Source organism: Aedes aegypti, chromosome 3 (genome assembly GCF_002204515.2).
Source record: "Aedes aegypti strain LVP_AGWG chromosome 3, AaegL5.0 Primary Assembly, whole genome shotgun sequence".
Lineage (NCBI taxonomy): Eukaryota > Metazoa > Arthropoda > Insecta > Diptera > Culicidae > Aedes > Aedes aegypti.
In genome coordinates this window covers 26,170,188-26,193,368 of record NC_035109.1, presented here as the reverse complement: position 1 = coordinate 26,193,368, position 23,181 = coordinate 26,170,188, and the positions used below count along the sequence as shown (strand labels likewise).

Here is a 23,181-nt window from a genome sequence, read left to right as displayed (position 1 = left end):
CGGACTTAACAGTCGAAGCACGATTTTTACGAGATCGGGACAATTTGTTTGCTTCGCGGACGACATGGATATTATTGGGAGAAAATTTGAAACGGTGGCAGACTTGTTCACCCGCCTTAAACGCGAAGCAACAAGAGTCGGACTAATGATGAATGCGTCGAAAACAAAGTACATGCTAAAAAGCCACTAGTGCGACTTTAGGAGACTGTCCACTAAGGGAACACTTGCCCTATTCGCACTTTTTCTTAAATAACCGCGAATTTCAAGGTGTATTCTCGAAAATGTCTATACAGTACTGACCCGATTTTGTCAGCCCCCGATTTTGTCTGCCCCCGATTTTGTCTACCCCCGATTTTGTCAGCTTTTTGACCCGATTTTGTCAGCCTATTTTAAATTTGTCAAAAAATTGTAATCGTCATGTTTTATCACGTTTACATTGAAGTTAATGATGATGTTTGATGTCATACACGTATGGGCGTAGCAAAAGGAGGCAATGGCAATGCCTTTTATTAAAAGTGAAAAAATCGATATTACCAATATGAGGGAAGGGGGAGCCCCTGATAAAAAATCTAGCTACGCCCATGTCTATTGCCTTCTTAAAAGTCCATGTAACCATGTAACACGTAAAAATTTGAAAAACAGAAACAAAATAAAATGACCCGATTTTGTCAGGTTGTCCATTTTGTCAGCCTAAAATTCATCGAGGGGCTGACAAAATCGGGTCCTTACTGTATTCTTCAGTGCTAGTGAGGTAATTTTGTTTTATACAACGTCAAAATGATGTTCAATCCTATTTTGTTCTGAAAAATTTCCCTTTAGTTGATCCATAACTGTGGGATGACTGGAATACAGGACGAACATACAGGGCTGTCATCAAACATGGAATCCGCTTCGACGAACTTGTTTGTCCATATTTCTATATTTATCATCTCTTTCGGTCTCATTCACGACACAATAATAAAATAACCTATACATTAGTTAAAAAGATGTATTTTTGTATTTCCTCTTATGTTTGTTTGCTCTTTGTGTTGTATTTCAGCCGCGTACGCCCACCAATGCAGGGTTGACACGCCATACAAATACGGCACGTTAACATAGTACACTTGTAATAGGGCGAACGCGGCTGCTGCAACTCTGTCTCAGTGTAAATTGGTGTAGATGTGTGTATGTGTTCTCAGGTTTCTGTCAGTTTCGAAAGAAAAAAAATATGAAAATCGATTGTGGGGATTGATCTGGTTTATATTGTATGTCAGGAGTTTCATCTTTATTTGCCAAACGTCAGTTAAATAAATCTTCCCGTTTTTCTTCGCTTTAATGTATAAATCATACCTCTAAGATGGCAAAAATATTAATCTGAAATTCTTTAAGATCTTTGTTTTTCGCCTGAAGAAATCGAATAGAAATAAATCTTCTTATATGTGACTTAATTTGGACATTAAATTCGAATCATTTACCCGTCCGCATCTGATTCAAAAACTACTGAAAAAAAAAATAACTCGGGAACAAGTCAAATTATATTCCAGGTGGTATCTTTACACAAGTCGAACATTACAGTCGTGGTCCAGCAATTGGTGGTCAAAGTTGAAGAAATCAGCAAATTATAAACTCTACATTTAAATTGGTTTCAGGTCAGAGAATCCATATGACTTGCGCTTAACATCTATTACCATTCAAAGTGGTTCCATGCCTGCCCTAGTAAATTCTATTTTGCCTTTGTCTGAACAATCAAAAGAACGAAAAAAAGAAACATCAATATTGCCTAAATTTTCTCAATCTGCTGCTTTACAGAGAATCAATCTGTGTTGGAATATGTATCCATTGTACATACTAATAGTTTGTATGAATTTGTTTTTTGTTAAGAATTCCCGCTGCGCTACTCCCGATGGGTTTTAATATGTGTTATTCAAATAGCCTAAAATCGATTGCCGCAAGGAATCTAAAAACCATGTTCGGGTTCGCTATCAGATAATTAAGATATCCCGACTACTGCACATAAGTGAACAATGTCAAAAAGTGTGTGAGAAGTTTTAAGAAACGCACATCTTTTTTCGGAAGATGTTACCATTTTTGCATAACTTCATTCGGTGATTTCTTCGTCTATGGAGAGGGGGTTGACTGATCATATCGAAGACAGCAAGAAAGGTTGCGCAATCGAAGTTATGTCAACGTTATTGTATGTGTGGTTGTGTGTAGGTGTTGTTCTTAACTGTGTAGTTGAAGCGCTGAAGAAGCACAACTCCATTTGTGCCCACGGGATTTACTGTGCTGCCGCAGTAGGTTCGACCGCTGTCGCTTCCGAGGGAACAATTTTGGGCTCTGCTGAAAAATAGAAACGAATGGGGAACGTTAGGGTCATATAATGCTTGCAAGGTATGAGAAGTTGGGAAGTTGTTGGATGGCTTTTGGTTTTGTACCGAAAGCTTGTGGCAATTGTGACGAACCGATCAAAGTTTTAATGTTGAAGAGAACCATTTTGCGTTCTTGAAGACTTAAGACGTGGCTTCAAAGCATTTTACATAATTTGGTGTCTCCAAGCGTGAGATATATTTGAAACATTTCTGGAGCGATTTTTAGTTGAATTCCCGTAAAAAATCAGTAGAAACTCTCTTAGATTGTCGTTTATTGAACTTACTGAAGTCAACGTACGGAGACAATTCAACTTAAATTATATGAAACATTTGTTGCTACACTTGTATGGAATTTTCTCGTTTCACATTGTTTTAGTAGATCGTATCAGAGTGAAACTTTTAACAGCTACTGTTTGTTTAAACGTCATAGTTTGTATACACTGCAAAAATGTGTTTTGGTATAATCCTGGAATACTAAAATCTTGATATCTGTACTGTTCGACCAAATATCCAAACCCTGTCAGAAACACACACATAAATGTTTTATAGCAAGTCTGTGGATTAAATGAATAAAACAGACCATCGAGGTCTTTAGTTCTGGACTGTGACTGAGAGCAGACGTGTTTCTTTATAGTTCCGAAATATCTTAAAAGTTTATACAAAAATTATAAAAGTGGCGACTGTAGGAGAAGATATTTTTTTTCAAGTTTGGTGATTTGAGAAGTTGTGTAATATTTATCTCAGCAGTGGTTTGGGGAAGCGTGCATAATCAATTGCCCTGTGAGAGAAGAAATCAGTATTCAAAAATCTACATAGCGTGGTCAGTGGGCTAGGACAAAGCATCTGACACGTGGGTGTATATTAGGAAGAGATTGCAAAGTGATATCGACATTGGTTGGATAGTGAAAATCGTGGAATAGCGTTTTCATGAAAATTTCATGCCGTAGTTAACAGATAAGTTTCATTTAGATTCAATCAATTTTACGATCAATTCAGCCATTTTGTAACTTGGAAGTCAAGCCTTAGAAAATTTGTAAAGCTGATATCTTTTGTGTATGGACAATAGGTTGAATTGTGTATTGAACGAAGGATCAGTGCCAGCTATTATACGGTGAGTTGAGTGTGAGAGACACCGGCGGCCCGATAGTGAAGCGTGAGAACTGTTAAAGTGAGTATTGAGTATACCGAAAGGCTTTGAAGGCATCAGTGAGCGAGGCAAGGCATCAGTGAGCGAGAGAAGACATCAGTGAGCGAGGGAAGATATCAGTGAGCGAGAGAAGACATCAGTGAGCGAGGGAAGACATCAGTGAGCGAGAGAAGACATCAGTGAGCGAGAGAAGACATCAACCTTTGGTGAGCAACCAAGTAGAAATTGATTGAGTGACGGCTGAAATTAGTTATTGGAGAAGCAGAATGTTATAACTCCGATTAAGGAATACAACCAAGGCTCATCGAAATCAATTACGAATAGTTCCACCTCGACCAACGAGCACTACTATACATATTCCAATCCAACGAGAAAAGCGACGTTACAGTGAGAGTGAATCTGAAGAGGAGTTTCATGGTTTCCCTGATGTCCCGGCAATTCCGCATGGAGCACAGTCAGAAAATGTGGACAAACGACTCAAGTATACCCGACGAAGTCCGATTGCAACACGTAGCTCAACTCGATCGAAACTCCACCATGATTAGACAACGCCGAATAGACAGATCATCCAGTAGCAGTGAAGTACGTTCCGTATTCTCATTGAGTCCTGGGAACCGGCCAAAAATGAAAATATTTCATATAATTGCTTTATATTGCATGTGTTAAGTTATTAATTCAATGAATTGTCGAAATCAAGAAGAAATAATTACTAGTGGATAAGTTGAAAGTAAATTTTGAATAGCATAATTGAAATTTTAACATTATTAAAAGAAAATTAATGTTCATGTTCTACATGATTTCGAATTAGTTTATTTTTTAAGGAAATGTTCAGAGTAGTTACTTTAGGGGAAAGAATTGTACTGTTCGACCAAATATCCAAACCCTGTCAGAAACACACACATAAATGTTTTATAGCAAGTCTGTGGATTAAATGAATAAAACAGACCATCGAGGTCTTTAGTTCTGGACTGTGACTGAGAGCAGACGTGTTTCTTTATAGTTCCGAAATATCTTAAAAGTTTATACAAAAATTATAAAAATATCATTAATCGTTTTTGGCAAATTCAAACTGTCCATAACTCGATAATGAAGGGACCATCGAGTTAGGGAGATATCGTGTTACAGAATATACTAAACCAGTGCAAATATGCGATTCATCGAGATAGCCATGAACACCAAATTTTAGATATTGAGATACGGAGGTCGACTAAGGGAGAGTTGACTGTACGTGAGAGCACACTTCAACCTTCAAACTGACAAAGAAATTGTGAAGAACTATAAACGCGTTAAATTCCCAAAGACATTTTCATCTGAATACGAGCAACCGCCAATGTAAGACTGATTTGGCGAATCGATTTATGGCGCTGATCAAGAAGAAGTTTATGGAACTGATCTAAGATCTCGCTAATATGCTTCATGCGCTGTACACCATGCAAAGATTGAACCCACAAGGTATGTGCTGACATACGAAGCACCCTTTGGTCCCCTTTTCTGTGGGTTTGGTGTAAATTTTGACAAAATCATAGTGCCCGAGCATAGTGTCCGGCTATAGAGGACGCATTTCAGTGCGCACCGTTTTTGGTACATAATGTAATCCATTATAAAAATTAATTGTAAAAGTTTATTTTTGTTCTCATGTGAGTTTTTACTTCAAATAATGTGAATTTTTAATACTGTAAAAAATTACCGTTAAAACTAATGTAGATTTTAAAATATTACCTAAAAACGAAAAGTGTCCGGGCATAGAGAACTTCCCCCTATTACTGCTCTTATTAATGATTGCATTTTTTCATGATTTTCTCTAGGAAATTTAAAATTTATTCAGGTATCTGCCCTAATTTGCCTACAGGCATGCATCAAGTTTCATCAGGAGTTAATCTTAAAGACTCTTAAAAAAAAAAATTCAAGAAATTTGTTCAAATTACCGTCAAGAATTCAACCCTAGATTTTCAAAAAAAAAAAATATAAAATTCCCTCAAAAATTGTCGTTTTGTCGTCGAAATTGATATTTCTCGAAGAGGTCCTCGAAAAATTTAACCAATTTTTTCAGGGTTTTTTTTATAGAAACCATAGGAGTAAATCCGAAAAAAACCCGGGAGGTATCTATATCTCAAAGACATCACTAGGTGTGATAAAACTTCTATGATTTTTTTATATACTCTTGGATACTAGAAGAGGATTTTCTTGGATCTCTTGGAGGATTTTCTAGATAAATTACTGAGATAATTATTGAAAACAAACAATCAAATCCCTGGATTGTATCCTACAGGAAACGTCGGATGGAAATCATGTAGAAATCAAGGTGTCTGAAAATTAAGACCGGATTGTATCAAATTTGCGACTAAACGTCCGAAGATAGAAAGTTCTAATATTTGATTTGACTCAATACTATTGTAGTTTAACAACTATTGGATCGTAAAAAGTATTGGCATTGCTTTAATCTAACTACTAACTTTTAGATACGTTTTTCCAATTCTTAAGCTGTTCTTGGATGTTAAATATTAAGTAATGTGTTCTTCAAAACATTTGCTACTTTTCTAAGAATTTTAGAGATAATCAGCCAAGATTCTTTCATAGAATACACTAAAAATCTTATTGAAAATCCATTGATATTTTTTTTTTTAATCTTAAAACAAATCTCATTTCAACAAAAATTTTGCCGGATATATCTAAATCAATCACCACGGGAAGGGTTTTGATTAGTGAGGTGGGAAAAAAATCTTGGACTCACCTTTGCTCGGATATGGACCATTGATAAGAGGGAAAATAGGACTCTTACTATAAACTACCTAGTATTGTGTTTTTGTCTCGCAGTGAAAAGATATTGGTAGAAGATTGAAAATACTATGTCGACATTCATAATTTCGAACAATTCAAAGGTTATTTCATTCTTCTTCTTCTTTCTGGCATTACGTCCAAACTGGGACAAATCCTGCTTCTCAGATTAGTGTTCTTATGAGCACTTCCACAGTTATTAACTGAGAGCTTTCTTTGCCGATTGACCATTTTTTGCATGTGTATATCGTGTGGCAGGTACGAAGATACTCTATGCCCTGGGGATCGAGAAAACTTACGAAAAGATCCTCGACCAGCGGGATTCGAACCTATGACCCTCAGCATGGAAAGGTTATTTTAAGTAATCGCAAAAAAGGTATGTAGAGAGCCGGATCCTATTCCTGGCACTTTTGATTCACTTCGGCAGTGGGATTTTTTAAAGCTACTGAGCTCATGTGATTTCATGTTTAAACGTTGCGTTAATTGATGCTGCCTAAAGGTTTGTGTCGAAAATATAGTGACGAACCATCCATAGATTGTTTAAAAACTACTTAAAACTGTGTTATGATAAGAATGTGTAATAAGAATGAAACGAGATCACCAGTTCGTAATTCATCCACGACTTAATACGAATATTTGTTCGTACTCGCACAACACGAACCTCTGCCCAGCAAAAGCAAAAGAAAACGAACAAATAATCCACTCTGGCGACGCAACGAACGAACAACTGTCTTGCTTGGGCTTTGCAAAGCGCACTCTCTTGTTTGAATCTTAAGCCAGAAGCCAGAAGCTCACAAAAAATCGGAAATTTTGTGACAAAAATATGCCAAACATCTGTCCGGGAAACAAACGATTATTTTACATAATTTTGCTGAAAAAATACTACAAATTGTAAACTATCTAATTTACAAACTCACCAAAACTTTATCATACAGCGAAGTGCAAGTTGTCAGGCTGTCGTGCACAGTGCTGTAAACATTCGACACTTTGCGCGACGTTCGTTTCGTTGCCATGGTCAGCAGTCACAGCACAAGCTTCAGAATGAACGTCGACTAACACAAAAAAGTGTCAATTGAATGTCATCTGGCACGGTGACATTTGCATAAATCATAAGTTTTGCATAGAATTCAGACATCAGATCATAAACAACATGTAGGGTCGATAGGGGCAGTATGGTCCACCTAAACAAAAGCTCTTGAAAAGCATAGAAACACAATACAATTTAATCGTTCCATAAGGTTAATTTGTAGTTCGAAGTTTCTCCAGGTCCGTCACACTCGGGCTCAGATTGGGTACCACTTCTAGTACTGCATTTGGTCCCTCGGTAGTAGAAAAGGTACCCAAGTTTGACAGATCGCAGTACACTTTTCACGGCATTCTAGATTACCTTATGAGCCATAAAATTTTGGGCAACTGCAAGGGACATGGAGGTCTTTAATTTGTCTTTGGTTTCTCCTTTCATACGACAGTTGTATTTTGTAAAAAAAGTTACTTATAATTTTCTTGTAATTGTAATTGCTCAATCCACACCCTGGCAGACAATTATCCGCCCATCTAGACACGGGCTGGGTGAGGACCTACCAAGCCTCCCCCGTTAACATGTCCTATACCGTTTAGCACACCGGGATCTTCCACAAGCAGGCGCCGGAATTAAAGCGGTCCCACAAGCTTCAGATACATTAAATAGATATAGTCCCTCTGGCACTAAACCGAATAGCGGCCTTCATATCATCACTAGCACTGCCTATCCCGCACGCCAAACAAAATGCCGGAAGTAGCGTGCCGTGTAGAACATCCGATGTTCTACACAGCACATCACCTCCGACACCATGCTCAACGTACAGCAAAGACATCGCTAATAAAAAGCGGAATGCGTCATTCGATTCAGTGCCAGAGGGACTATAAATGTAACGAAGAGGAAATGAAAAGATAGTAGAGATGGTTTGGTTGTTGGATTGCTGAAACGAGAAGAAATAAAGTCATTACGTTAAAACGTGGTTTTTATAGTTGAATAAATGTATCGATAGTTTCTCATCTGTTTCTTTTCCGTGTCGTAGTTGCGTCGATTCTATCCTCCTCGAGTTTTGTCGTCTCCGCTCGAGCAATGAGGACCGCGATGAAATGAAAATATAAAATATGACCATTAGTGTTTATCTATTATTTAATGTGGTTCTCATTTGCTTTTAAATACCTAAGTAACATGTGAACTCTGCCTCTATCAGAAAATTCTAATGAATTATATTTTATTCTCCTGCACTTTCCCTAACACAAAGTATTCCTATTTAGTAAGACATTTACAAGTGCAAAAGCGCAAATAAAAGTGTGGGACCTCATCGAATCATGTTGATTCCCTCAAAGCACTCATTCTTCGATTTGCGAAAAATGAGTCCGCTGAAAACACCGACCCGACTCGACGCAATCGCGCACCTCTACCAACGCCTCCGCACATGTAAAAACTTCTGCGATAAACCTGTGGTGTGAAAGAAATGCGCAATATTATTTTAATTTCAATCCTAACTGCATGACCCGTAGGCTCTATGCGTATGATTGTTCATTATTTTAGCTAAATATACCAGTTATTCCTGTACATCAGAAGAAAAGAAAAACGATTAAGAATATCTTGCAGCGTAAAGTTTAAGTGATCAAATATTAATCCTTTCTTCGAACCTAATTTCATTATACATTGGGTTATGCTATGCTTCGCGTGTGATACGAACAATTAGGTTTATCAATATAATGCATTAGCATCCAAACAAATACCCTAGAAAATTTTCTTATTGTCCGACAAACATTTCAAAACAATTACGAACTGCAAAAAATCAACGGTAACTTTACTCAACAAAGCTTTCATTCGATCACCCTTAAAATACACAGTCATCAGTAGACCATGCACTATAATATCCTCCTAATATAACGCAGAGCTAAAAATCCTCTCTTGCGTTACCCAATCTGAACAAGAAAACATTTTCAAATACTTCCCATAATTTGTGCACGGCAAAACAGATTCCACTTTCTACGTAATGTAACCTAGTATGAACAGCTGCCCAACTCTCCAGACCTGCGCCCTCCAAGATCCAAGGTGCTGCTGCCTTACGTTCAAAACTTCTTTCCTCAAAGTCTGTCTATCAATTCCGAACTCTATTGCATACTACCATACCAATCAGACCCTATTCCTGACAAGACACAGAGTCATAACCCCAATGTGATGGATTTACCCAGTAAATCCACAACCTTGTCCTAACCCCTCTTACGTTTCGCTATCCTCGAAAGTCACCCATATTGATGCTTGGCAAAAAATATCAGTATTCAATCCACAAATCCCAAATTACACCACATTACGTTGGTCCGTTTGGCGTCGCCGGTGGATACCTGTTCTGACATTCGTTTCTTTTAAACTCCATTTCAACCATGTCCCTCCACTTTATCAATACGAATGTTGACGAATCACGATAATCTGAAGATCGTGACCAGAACGGAGGTAGGATAAATCACTAGGGACCAACTACCACCAAAAGTTACTTATAATTTTCTTGTAAACATTTTTGAAAAACGTTATTTTGTGTGTGGTATTACACTATACGGGGTGAAATGGTCCACCCTACGGGGCAATATGAGCCACCATACTGAATCTTATTGTTTTAATTTGAAAAATCCTTTCCAAGACATAATGTAGAATCTTTCAAAATAATTCAATAACATGGCGGTTATATTAGTGATTGCTATGAACCTTATTTCAAAATAGCTACAAGTGTTCAATAAAATCATAATTTTATTCAATGCAGATTTTATTCTGCTTCACAAAATTTAAAGCTAAAAGAAGGAGAGGAGGGACAGATTCACAATGAATTCGACTGAAATCATCGTCAAAAATACTGATTCCATGCCAAACACTTACCAGAGTTCTCCACCTTCGTTTCTTCCACGCTGCTCTCCACCACCGGGGCCACATCATTGTTCGTCTTTTCCGCCTCTGTGCTGCTGACCTCGTTGCCAACTGGTACCACCGCAGGTTCTTCCACCACAGGCGTCGCTTCCTCCGTGGCTGGTGTGGAACTGCAGTTGTCCTCCGTCTTCGATTCCGCTTCCTGAACCTGGGGGGCCGGTTCGGATTCCTGTTTTGGTTCTTCAGAAGCGACAGGGGCAGGTACTTCTTGCTTCTTTTCTTCTGCTTCCACTGGTTTGGCGGGTTCCGGTTCTGCAGGTTTTGGTGTTTCCTCGGGAGCGGCCGCTTCTGTCGTTGCCGCCTCTTCCGGAACTGATTCTGGTTTGCTGACTTCTTCCTTTGCAGGTTTCTCTTCGTCGACTTCCATCTTTTCAGGAGCATCTTCGACCGGCTTAGATTCCTCCTTTGGCGCTTCTTCCTTTTCCGTGCTGCTTACCACGGCGCCATCAACTTTGTCTTCCTGCTTCTTATCCGCCTCATCGTCATGCACTTCATTTGTGTCCTTTGCGGCTTCATCCTCCTTCTTGCCATCAGTTTCATCGTCCTTCTTAGACTCCTCTTCGTCATGCTTCTCTTCCGCTTCGGCCTTGTCCTTGGCCGAAGGACGTCCTCGCTTCTTCGGGGTTGCGGACTCGGTTTCCGGCGATTTTCCCTCATCGTCATCATCCTTATTCCCTCGACCCTTCCGCGAAGGAGTGGCTGCCGTGCGGGCCTTTTTGGCCGGAGGAGTGGCCGGTGTGGCTGGGGCACTGACTCCACGTGTGCTGGCTCGGGTTCGTCGTCGGCCACCATCCTCCGCGGGATCCATGCCCATGGTCTTTAGCAACTCTTCACTTTCCCGCTGGAATGCATTATTTTTACGCTTTGATGGCGTACGCTTGGTCTAAAAATAGAACGGAAACAACAACGACCGCATTAGTAAGTCTGGTTTTTGCATATTTTTATTTCCCGCCTCTTTCGAGCTACTGCCACTTGGGTTTCCAAGTTTCCCGGGATTTGCATTCCCGGGAAACTGGAATACAATTTTAGTTTCCCGAAATCTCGAGAACTTCTCAAAACCGTGAAAAATGTTACGTTACAAAATTAAGCAAAAGTTCATACGATAAAAATAAGATTGGAGTTCATATTTGACGAAGCATACACAGCTCAAATCATGTTGGAATGTCGGCCAAAAAAGTACTGGAATAGAAATCACTGGTTAACTAAAATTGTTACAAATGGCCTAAGCAAAAATTGAGCATATATTATAACAGAAAAAGTAACTTTCTTCATTTGAATAGATAAAATTAAATTAGTCGAATAAAACGAAGAACTTTTTTCAGTTTTGACAATTGCTGGATTATTTCTTGGGCCTTCAGTATTTATAAAGAATTGTTTTACCTTACACGATTAACGTAGTAGATTCCTCGATAGATAATTTATCTTGTTTTGCATAATATTCTTTCAAAGGCATGAATATCTCCGGAAGGATAAACATTTTGCTCAGTACTGTTTGATAAAGACTAGACCCTACCAGTAGCTGCAAGATTTAAATACAATGAATCAATCGGTGTTCAGTCAGACTGGACCACGTGTTTTTCGAAAGTTTCAGAAAAGCGTACTCCAATCATTCGAAATAACAAAATGTTTATTGGTAATATTGGAATCGGATAAATCAGAATTAGTGAAGTCGTTTACTTATCTTCACAAGACCAAAATATCATCTAATCCGATCAATTGAACACCGACCATAATTCTGCATGAAAACCTTATAAATGTTGTATAATATCGTTGCATGTACAGAACAAGTTAGGTTTCTAAGCAGTATTTGTATTAAAATCTTATATTTTCATATTCATAAAATAAAACCACATTTCCCGGGATTGGAAACCCCAACTGCCACGAATCAAAACAATCCCATCAGAACGGGGAGAAACGTGCCAAAGGATAGTAACCGAAAGTTCAAACACACAGATGTGTGCCGGGAAACTGCCGCGCGAACCAGTCGCAATGTGTGCGAGTAATATTTTTGTTATTAACCCCCGGATGTCTGAGTTTGTGAGGGCCGTTGGTTGCGAGGTCTCACCAATATTGTGGTAATGACGCATTACCTCACAATCATCACCTGGCTGCTGATGCAAATAATGCTCATGATCGTCGTCATCATCATCATGGGTCTGTCGGTTGGTAAACAACCAGTTCGTCATAGGAAAAAAAGGCGAAACCGGGCGCAGTCAAGCAGCTAGACGCGACAATCCGAACTACCTAAACTGACCACTCGTAATCCCAACAGTGTAGGTAACTACGGCGCGGTGGGAGTGGCGCAAAGGGGGTTCGCCGCACATTTTACTTCATATAGTGACACAGCATGACGATAGAGAGCATCGTTTGAACACCACGAAAGCAGTGATAATGGAACATGCAGCATGGACCAACACAAGGAAACGAGTTGTGGTTAAACGTTTCCCTCGTTTTTTTTCGGCTGGGTAGATTTCCAAGCCAATTGTAGATGGACCTAGTGGAAACTTCTATCAAGGTCCATTGTCTGGGTTGCGCTGAATCGCAAAGAACTATGCTGGTGTCCGGTCAAGTTTTTGTAAACTAATGACCCGTCCAAGCTGAAACGGTGCAGGGATCTAATCTCCTTATCTGAGTAAGAAACGTGTATAACATTTAAACATGTTTGCAATTACCTACAGTTAGATAATTAGCTAGCAAATTGAATGACGATTTCTTAAACAGATGGAACAGAGCTCGTTCTTCGATCGGCCACTGCAAAAGTGTCGGACGAAGCAAATATTGACCATCAACCGGCAGACAGAAGCTCTGTATCGGGCAAACATGGGGGCCTCATATTTGGCTAGGCGTTTTGAGAACCGAAATAAAACTGTGCAATATTTATGCAATCAACTCCATTCCAGCCGAGCAAAGCGCGGTTGTTCGATTGTGCCTGCACTACATGAAGGTGAAAGTCTCCCATTGCCTCGTTAGAATTTCTGCTATCCGTAGTCATTATTGTTTTAACCATACCCGGCTAAGTGCAATATACTTTGTAGCATGTTATCGCTGATTAGTATTGGTTACATGTAGGTATGTATACTTATAGATAGCAATAATACTAGTAGGGCGATCATGCAACTGGATTGAAAAGAATATGATCAATGTAATATTTATTTTACTGAGACTTTCAATTTTAAATCGAGAGTTAACTGTCTTCGATACAGCCTGCTTTTAACTTTGTGCTCTCGCGAACACTTCTAAAGATAGTAGAGGAATTGAATCATAGAAAAATTGATCAGATCATCCTGTGAAGAAACTTGAGTGGGTTTCTAGAAAAATCGCTATAAAAAGTCAAGTATTCGGAATTAAAAAAAAAACGATATTAAGGTGAAACAGCTTGGAATCATAATTCAATAATGTACCAACACTTTGAAGGCACAAATCTCGCGAAAGAGGCATCAAACTACAGTGCAATTTTAGCTTTGTGCACTAACAGAAAGCCTAAAATAAAAAGATTGACCTTGTACATTAATTATTTCAACAGATTAGTGCCTTTGAAATCGTGAGTAGGGGCACAAGCCGGCCATTGTACCTGCCATGTTTGGATTCCGAGATGTGTCACCTTAACGATCTACGCTCCGTCATTGCAATCATCATCATCATGGAAACTTCAAAAGCAGTTTTTCTGTTCAAAACTAGAAATTATTCGATGAAAATGTGTTCACTGTGTTTCGTTTGGAGAAAAGAATGTATTGCTTTGAAAATTCTAAAATCAATGACGGATCCTGCCCCCTTAACCTAGAGCATAATTTGCCAATTGTATGCGTTAATCGTTACAAAGTCGAGAATATTCCAGATCCAATAAGATCCTGACTGTTGATCTTACTGATCCCACACTCAAAATAATCCAAACGTCAAGGCTACGTGAAAAATCACGTAGATCCTTTGAAATGATTTTTTCTCCAATTTACCGGACAACGGTAACAATCACCTGAATACAAATCTATTTCAAATAAATCCTCAATAGGCCAGGAGAAGTGGATGAACTTGTCATTCATTTTTCTGTCAAATCTCATACAAAATCTACTTTTTCTCTGACAGAAATTCACTCTAGGTGAACCACTTCCCCTGGCCTATGATATTCACCGTTGGTGACCGTTCCTCTTACGTGAAAAACACGTACGCGTGAATGAACCTATATTTTGACATTTCAACTTCTTGTTCATTCTGTCTGCACAACGATTTTGAACCGAATGGTATCGTCGCACAAACTTTAAGTTTCATATCTAAAACTAATATAACACCAACATCAAAAGATTATGGTGAGTAAATTTATCTGCAAGATAAACTTTTACGCTTTTATTCTTTCTTGATTATTTTCTCGGATTATCCAGCGCTAAAATAAGCCAATTCCAGCAATTGGGATCCTAGCAGAGAAGATTTGCAATTCATAATCGAAAGTGTTTGTGTAATATTTATATGAATATGTTTTATTTATTCAATCAATAAAAACATTGTAGCAGCGAAAAAGTATCCTAACATGAACGTCATTTTCATTCAAAATTAGCATGAAAGTCACTGGGGAAATTGTCTAGAATCCAATAAAACCCCACTTGAAAGGTACGCACAAAACACTTGGCTGCAATGTGAAACTCCCGTGGATCTAGAAAAATTCATCAGTTCATGTGTTCATTCTGCTCAACCCCCCCGCGAAGTGACAGATAACGCAATAGGCCAGGGGAAGTGGTTCACCTAGAGTGAATTTCTGTCAAAGAAAAAGTAGATTTTGTATGAGATTTGACAGAAAAATGAATGACAAGTTCATCCACTTCTCCTGGCCTATGTTCACGTACCTACTTTCAACGTAAACAATGGGGCCATCCACTGCTGCCGGCACAATTTTTCACTATGGCAGATCGAAATTTTGTTTCGTTGTTGACGGGTGCAAAACAACGAATGGAATGGAATGAAATAAGGGCGAGTTTGATATTTTCGTCTGCCAATGGAAATAAATTCAATAAAATCACTAAATTTAAGCACCAAATGAATTTAAGAGCGTACCAATTCGTTTGGTGAAAATATTAAATGACCTGTTAGTGCTTTGTTTTGCGGAAAAGTAATCCATAAGAAATTACTTACAATACAGCCTAACTGATTTGTGGATCGCTTTTATGCTCTCAAAAGAAAGCGCTGGCCGTAACATAAAATAAAATAAAATAGTGTTGGCCTCGTGGCCGTGCGGTTAGTGTCGTTAGGCATTTAAGCGCATCGTGTCATGGGGTGTGGGTTCGATTTCCGCTTCGGCCATTGAAACTTTTCGTCAGGAATGTTTCTCGGCTGTGCCACTAGAGCATGCTTATCCATTGTCTAGTGTTAAGTTACATTCCGTGCAGCTAAATGGCTGAAAACGGTGTCCTTATCTATATCTTTTTATTTGAGATCGAATCAATTCGAAAAGTGATAATTTGTTTATTAGCAGTTCTTTTTTCTATGCAGATTAGAACACTTTTTCTCATACTCACCCCCAGAGGTCTAAGTTTCAATCAAATAAGCCTATGAGATACGTCACGTTGCAACTTTCAGCGTGAAGAAAACCTATACTGCGCGCGATGTATACAGAAAAATAAACGATTTCGATGCACATTCATCCACGCATTGTTCATCCGGTGAACATTCGTGTTGGCGTGGATGTCATTTTATGTAAACATATTTAGATCGGAAAAAATGGACAAGAAAAGAAGACCATTGGATGAACTATCCAGCTTTAAAAAAGCGGTAATGGCCGCCAAAAGTTAGCTTACTTTCTGGTAAGCATCCAACATATTGATGTTTGGCTTTGGTCCGGTCAATTGACTTGTCCACCGGTGTGATAAATTCACTCGGTTAAAGAATTTTGACACGGATCACGCTTCTAGATGCTTCCCACGTGTTTCGGTCAAGTGTCAAAATTCATAGGCCAGGAGAAGTGGATGAACTTGTCATTCATTTTGCTGTCAATTTTCATACAAAATCTACTTTTTCTTTGACATAAATTCACTCTGGGTGAACCACTTCCCCTGGCCTATGGACTGAGTAAATTTAGTGCACCGGAGGATAAGTCCATATCAAGCGACCCAAGTCAAACGTCAGATCACTAGATCCCTTTTTGTAAAAGTGGTCTAATTTTTGGTGATATTAGCGTTCGTAAAAGCGGGATACTTCATCCAATAAGCTTATCTGATTGAAACATAGACATCTGGTGGTGAGTATGAGAAAAAAAGTGTTCAAATCCGCAAAAGAAAATATACTGCGAGTTGATATGATCTTAGATTGATTTCAAGCTTATAACTACAGTCAATTTCTCATAAATTAATGATTATCGTAAATATCCAAGGGATGATTCAAATATTACGTAACGAAGAAATTTGCCAATTTAAACCCCCTCCCTCCCTGAAGTAACAGGTTTTGTATGGGAAATTTTAATTTATTGTATGGAGCGAAACACTACAAAATATCCCTTACCTGCCCTTGTTGTGTTACGTAATATTTGAACGATCCCTAACAAATTTGTCTTACTTTGAATTGCCAAGTGGTCAAAAAAATAATTTCGTAAACAAAGGAACGGTTACTATAAGCATCTTACAGTATGCGGACCACATCACACCACTATCCAAAATTCGCTCGTGGGCCATACAAAATCTTCCCGATGACCGTACAAATCCTTTTAGAGAATCACTATTTGGTGATCACTCGTTTATAATGATGTTACAAATGCCAAACAAGAATTGTAAAACTTTGGTTATGCCCATCAAGCATAATTCTAGTTTACGCCCTATTTTGAGCATACTCCATGATTTCATTGAGTTTGACAGTACCACGGACCAAAATTTTTCGGTACATTGACGTTGTACTGCAGCTGTCATGATGCTCCCGGGTTGATTCTGCTTCACCTATGATTCACGTAAGTGTTACGTGAAAAGTTCGATGGAAAAAAAACTACGTATGTTTTCACGTAGCCTTGAAATGTGGATTATTTTGAGTGCACGATCCTTAGCTAATCTAGCTCAGGGTTTCTCAAGCGGTGGTCCGCGGACCCCTAGGGGGCCGTGATGAGCTCTCAGGGGGTCCGTGAAGCCATTGAGAATAAGTGTCGTTTCTTTCGATAAAAGGAATCTGTTTCTAATATATTAGGCATTGTCCACAAGTAACGTAACTCTCGAGGGGGAGAGGGGGAGTAGGCTCAAACGTTATGGCTCATACAAAAATTCTCGCATAACTTCTGATCTCGCCCTAAAAGCCATTGGTAACCATGTGTGTAGCTCGTTGTTTCTGAGAATTTGAATGGATTTTCATGCTATTTAACAACGCTATGGGGTAGAAAGGATCGTTATCTACCTGCTCGTGGTGTTGGTTTAGATGCTGATTATTTCTTTTGCTCATTTTACGCGCAGCTCGAACGCGAGTACGACCGCTGCCCAAGCCACGACGTCAAGATCATCATAGGAGATTTGAACGCTCAGGTTGGCCAGGAGGAGGAGTTCAGACCGACGATTGGAAAGTTCAGCGCCCACCGGCTGACGAACGAGAACGGCCTACGACTGATAGATTTTGCCGCCTCCAAGAATATGGCCATTCGTAGCACCTATTTCCAGCACAGCCTCCCGTATCGGTACACCTGGAGATCACCTCAGCAGACAGAATCGCAAATCGACCACGTTTTGATCGATGGACGGCACTTCTCCGACATAACCGACGTCAGAACCTATCGTGGCGCCAACATTGAATCCGACCACTACCTGGTGATGGTGAAACTGCGCCCAAAACTATCCGTCATCAACAATGTACGGTACCGACGCCCGCCCCGGTATCTAGAGCGGCTGAAACAACCGGATGTCGCCAATGCGTACGCGCAGCATCTTGAGACAGCGTTGCCGGATGAGGGCGAGCTCGATAGGGTCCCTCTTGAGGACTGCTGGAGGACAGTCAAAGCAGCCATTAACGACGCTGCCGAAAGCGTTGTCGGATATGTGGAACGGAGCTCAAGAAACGATTGGTTCAACGAGGAGTGCCAGGAGGTTTTAGAGGAGAAGAATGCAGCGCGGGCTGCAATGCTGCAGCATGGTACGCGGCAAAACGTGGAACGATACAGACTGAAGCGGAAACAGCAAACCCGTCTGTTCCGGGACAAAAAGCGTCGCCTGGTGGAATGCCAAGAGATGGAGTTGCTGTACCGTTCTCAAGAAACGCGGAAGTTCTATCAGAAGCTCAACACATCCCGCAAAGGCTTCGTGCCGCGAGCTGAGATGTGCCGGGATAAGGATGGGAGCATCTTGACGGACGGACGCGAGGTGATCGAAAGGTGGAAGCAGCACTACGATGAACACCTGAATGGCGCTGAAAGCACAGGCACAGAAGGTCAGGACAGCGAAGGCGATGGCTACGTCAGCACAGCGGACAGCGGAAATCAACCAGCTCCCACGATGGGGGAAGTTAAGGATGCCATTCAACAGCTCAAGAACAACAAAGCCGCTGGCAAGGATGGTATCGGAGCTGAACTCATCAAGATGGGCCCGGACAGGTTGGCCGCTTGTCTGCATCGGCTGATAGTCAGAATCTGGGAAACGGAACAGCTACCGGAGGAGTGGAAGCAAGGCGTTATATGCCCTATCTACAAAAAGGGCGACAAACTGGAGTGTGAAAATTATCGTGCAATCACCATACTAAACGCCGCCTATAAAGTGCTATCCCAGATTCTCTTCCGTCGTCTATCACCTATAGCAAACGAGTTCGTGGGAAGTTATCAAGCAGGTTTCATCGACGGCCGCTCGACAACGGACCAGATCTTTTCCGTGCGGCAAATCCTCCAGAAATGCCGTGAGTACCAGGTCCCTACGCACCATTTGTTCATCGATTTCAAGGCGGCATACGATAGTATCGACCGCATAGAGCTATGGAAAATCATGGACGAGAACAGCTTTCCCGGGAAGCTCACAAGATTGATCAGAGCAACGATGGACGGTGTGCAAAACTGCGTGAAGATCTCGGGCGAACACTCCAGTTCGTTCGAGTCTCGGCGGGGACAACGACAGAGCGACGGACTTTCGTGCCTGTTGTTCAATATTGCGCTTGAAGGTGTCATGCGGAGAGCCGGACTTAACAGTCAAGGCACGATTTTCACGAGATCCGGACAATTTGTTTGCTTCGCGGACGACATGGATATTATTGGAAGAAAATTTGAAACGGTGGCAGATTTGTTCACCCGCCTGAAACGCGAAGCAACAAGAGTCGGGCTAATGGTGAATGCGTCGAAAACAAAGTACATGGTTGGCGGAACAGAGCGCGACAGGGCCTGCCTAGGAAGCAGTGTTACGATAGACGGGGATACCTTCGAGGTGGTGGACGAGTTCGTCTATCTCGGATCCTTGTTGACGGCTGACAACAATGTTAGTCGGGAAATACGAAGGCACATCATCAGCGGCAGTCGTGCCTACTATGGGCTCCAGAAGAAACTGCGGTCAAGAAAGATTCACCCCCGCACCAAATGCACGATGTACAAAACGCTCATAAGACCGGTAGTCCTCTATGGGCATGAGGCGTGGACTATGCTCGAGGAGGACTTGCAAGCTCTTGGGGTTTTCGAACGCCGAGTGCTAAGGACGATCTTCGGCGGCGTGCAGGAGAAAGGCGTGTGGAGGCGAAGGATGAACCACGAGCTCGCTCAACTCTACGGCGAACCCAGTATCGTGAAGGTAGCTAAAGCTGGAAGGATACGCTGGGCAGGGCATGTTGCAAGAATGCCGGACAACAACCCTGTAAAGATGGTGTTCGCCACGAATCCGGTCGGAACAAGCCTAAACTTAAGGGTTTGGTATCAAAATTGGGACAGGGCTTTAGGACTCTATTGACTCCTTGGAATATTTTTGTTGAGAAGCTAGTGGGATTTAAAATTTGAAGAATGTATATTATCCTTTGCACTTTTGTTTCACGTCGACAGGATATTTTGTAAGCTACTGAGCTCATATTTGGGCTAACATACGTTGTTTTGAAAAAAAAAAACGTTGTCATTTAAGGGAATCATTGTTGTCCCAAGTTTTTTTACTCTATTTTAAAACCGGACATAAATGCGATTTACTGCAGAATTTCAGATCTTCAGATGGAGAAGAATCCACAATGTTAAAGGGAAAGATGAAGGCTCCAAAGGGGTTTATCCCACTTGCCCTGCATTAATTTGCATTGGATTTTGTCAACAAGAAAGATGTCCAGTGCTTCGACCAAAAAGGTATCAGAGGAATCCGTAACGATAGTAAAAAGACAAAGTAGGCAGCAGAAATGGGATAACCCCACTGAAGGTACAGTATCGGACGGCCAACTGCGGAGTGCTATATCTCCCTCCTCCGTTTCTCAACCGATTGTTCTCATTTTTTATGTGACGAACTACCGTGATGCTACCATATTTCGCACCCGCTTCTAATTTCGCTCACTGCCATTTTAGCCATATTTGTTGATACATATTGGACTATACAATTGCATGTTATATAACCATGGCTAAAGTAAATTTATTCAAGAAACTAGCCAACAAAAATTTCTTTCAAAAACATGTTTGAAATGTCAGAGAGCGAAATTAAGAGCGCGCGCGAAATATTGGTACTTTATGGTACTACCTCAATTTTTGATATCGTCAAACTTTTGGCATTATCACATTTGTCAACTATGAGGATTTGTAGTTCTAAGATTTATGGATAGATTTCGATCATTCTTGCATATATCTAAGTTGTATAGGTATACGCAACATTTCTGTGAGACCAATCGAATGCAGAAAGTTAGCCCTGCCGAGTCTGATCCCCTGTAACAATGTTTAAGTCTGCTAGGGGAAGCAGTTTACCAAGGCCATTTTTGCTACATGTGTTGTAACACATTTACATATCATATTTAGATTTTTTAAGATCTGAGCAATTGCTGCGAGTAAATTTGCAAATATCAAATTTTGCTATGGTCCAGAAGTTCCAGGAAAAACAATGTTGTTATTATCTTCAGATCTTTTATATTTCATGTCAATCAAGTCAATATCACGATTTGATAGTCAGAACTTCGCTTCAACTCGGTGACCAAGTTACTACTGTAAGTTCGGTGAAATAAATTAACAGAGTACGGTAATTTTTTAGTTTTCGGTAAAATTTCAGCGGAATCCGTCGAATTTCGACGGAATGAGGGTGTTTTATTTTACCGAACTGTTCAGCTGTTGAAATTACGGTGAAATTTACGGATTACGGTAAAATAATTCAAGTGTGTATATCGTGTGGCAGATAGAATGATACTCTATGGATTGTAGAGTGATGCAATTTTTGAAATTTGGCTCCCCTATGCTTAAATGATTTTTATTATGGTAAATAGCATTATCCCAGAGTTTGAAATGATTCGGAAGAAATTTGACAGTGCACGCCATTCTAAGTTTATATGGAGATTACTATGGAAAATGCCAACCTTTTGTTTTCAGTTCTCTTCATTCTCTTCATCTCTTCGTCATATTTTATGGAAAAATGAACAAACTCTTCTCATGTGAAATCCTTAAGCTAAAACTTTGCCGAAGACTACATTTTGATTGCACGTCAGAATAAATTGTTATTCATCGTCATAAAGTGGGTTTGCATTAGCGTTGGGCAATTTTGAATAGATGTTCCGAAAATCGATGTTTCCTTTCCGATTAATCGATTTTTTGAATCGATGTTTGGAGCACCTAAAATAGGGTGAATCGATTCTCTTCATTCGATTCGATTCATTTTGTTGAAATCGTTGAATATTTCTTAATGAGTTTGTCGAGAAGAAACCATATTTTAAACTAAGCTTGAAGTAGTAAATCTGTTCGATTGATTTTCAAAACTGATTTGATTGAAAGATGTTGAAATCAAATGCAAATGTGTTTGGTCTCATTTCAAGCTTTATAAATGTCAATTTTTATCCGATTCGAATCTATTCGAAAACATCGATTCAAAGGATTCGATTAAATCGGTGAATCGATTCAGCAGTTCAAATGTGAATCGATTCAGTAACATCGATGTTTTGCACAAATTTGCCCAACGCTAGTTTGCATGCAATATGCTTCGCCAATTGTTCAGCAGGCAACAGTGGTGCTCAAGGCGGGAATTAATCCAGGGTACCATGTTCTACAGCAGAAAAGCAGTGTTGCTCTGAAAGTATTTGAATGATCATCTCAGCATGATTTAGACTTTGTTATCAATAATAACAAATTATCTTCACGTCACATCAAAAAATGGACTTCGGTAAAGTAGGAGCTGGGAAGATTTTACATGAAAAGTGTTTGATCTCTTTTCCATAGATTATTATGACGAGCAGTTAGAAGGCTGAATACAAAAGGTTTGCCTTTTCCATAGCTTCCATCGCTTCAACTCGGTGACCAAGTTACTACTGTATGTAGTGGGAAATCAAGAAAATTTCAAGTATAAAATGATCTTGGGCCGTCCGGTAATCGAACCCTGGGTTTTGTCTTTTATCCGCGTACGTTACCATAATGATAAGAATAAATAAAACCCCAATGGTTATTGCTATGAAAAGCATATTGTTCCACTTGCCCTACCATCTTTTCCTTATGAGCCACGGTAACTTATACCTAACAATTACGCTCTAAAAGTTGGACAATTTATTAGGTAACCGGCGTAACAAAAAAGCTGCCTAATAAAACCTTAGCTCTGCGCTAAACTGGCCACTAACTGCTACACTCATACGGCTCATTTTGCTCGTCGCTGTATTGGACAGTTTGAACAGATGCATTATTTGGGAAAATAGACTTCTCCAAGCAATTAATAACCAATTTTCCTCACCGACTGGCCAGCGTTTGCTCAAGTGACCTCCAAAGAGCGGCACTCGATAAACAAACACGGATAATAAACACATTTCGATAGTGTTCGGGGGGACCTACACGCAGAAGCTGAATGAAACCCACCGACTCTGCGTTATTATATCATACGGTGCGGCCATAGTAACGCGTCTGCGTC

General features: G+C 40.1%; 1 protein-coding gene across 3 annotated transcripts in view; it reads right to left on the bottom strand.

The window, feature by feature from the left end:
• Positions 1-900: 900 nt before the first annotated feature.
• The window catches only part of LOC5563787 (pollen-specific leucine-rich repeat extensin-like protein 1), a 42,052-nt gene continuing 19,771 nt past the window's right edge, over positions 901-23,181 (bottom strand). For 2 of the 3 annotated variants that reach the window (XM_021852480.1, XM_001648022.2), the window contains exons 2-3: positions 10,166-11,096; positions 901-2,319 (exon numbers count right to left, since the gene is read on the bottom strand). In XM_021852480.1, coding sequence (XP_021708172.1) covers positions 2,258-2,319; positions 10,166-11,096 — 993 coding nt within the window. In that variant the 3' untranslated portion in view covers positions 901-2,257. The remainder of the gene's footprint in view (positions 2,320-10,165; positions 11,097-23,181) is intronic. The other variant, XM_001648023.2, reaches the window with a different exon arrangement.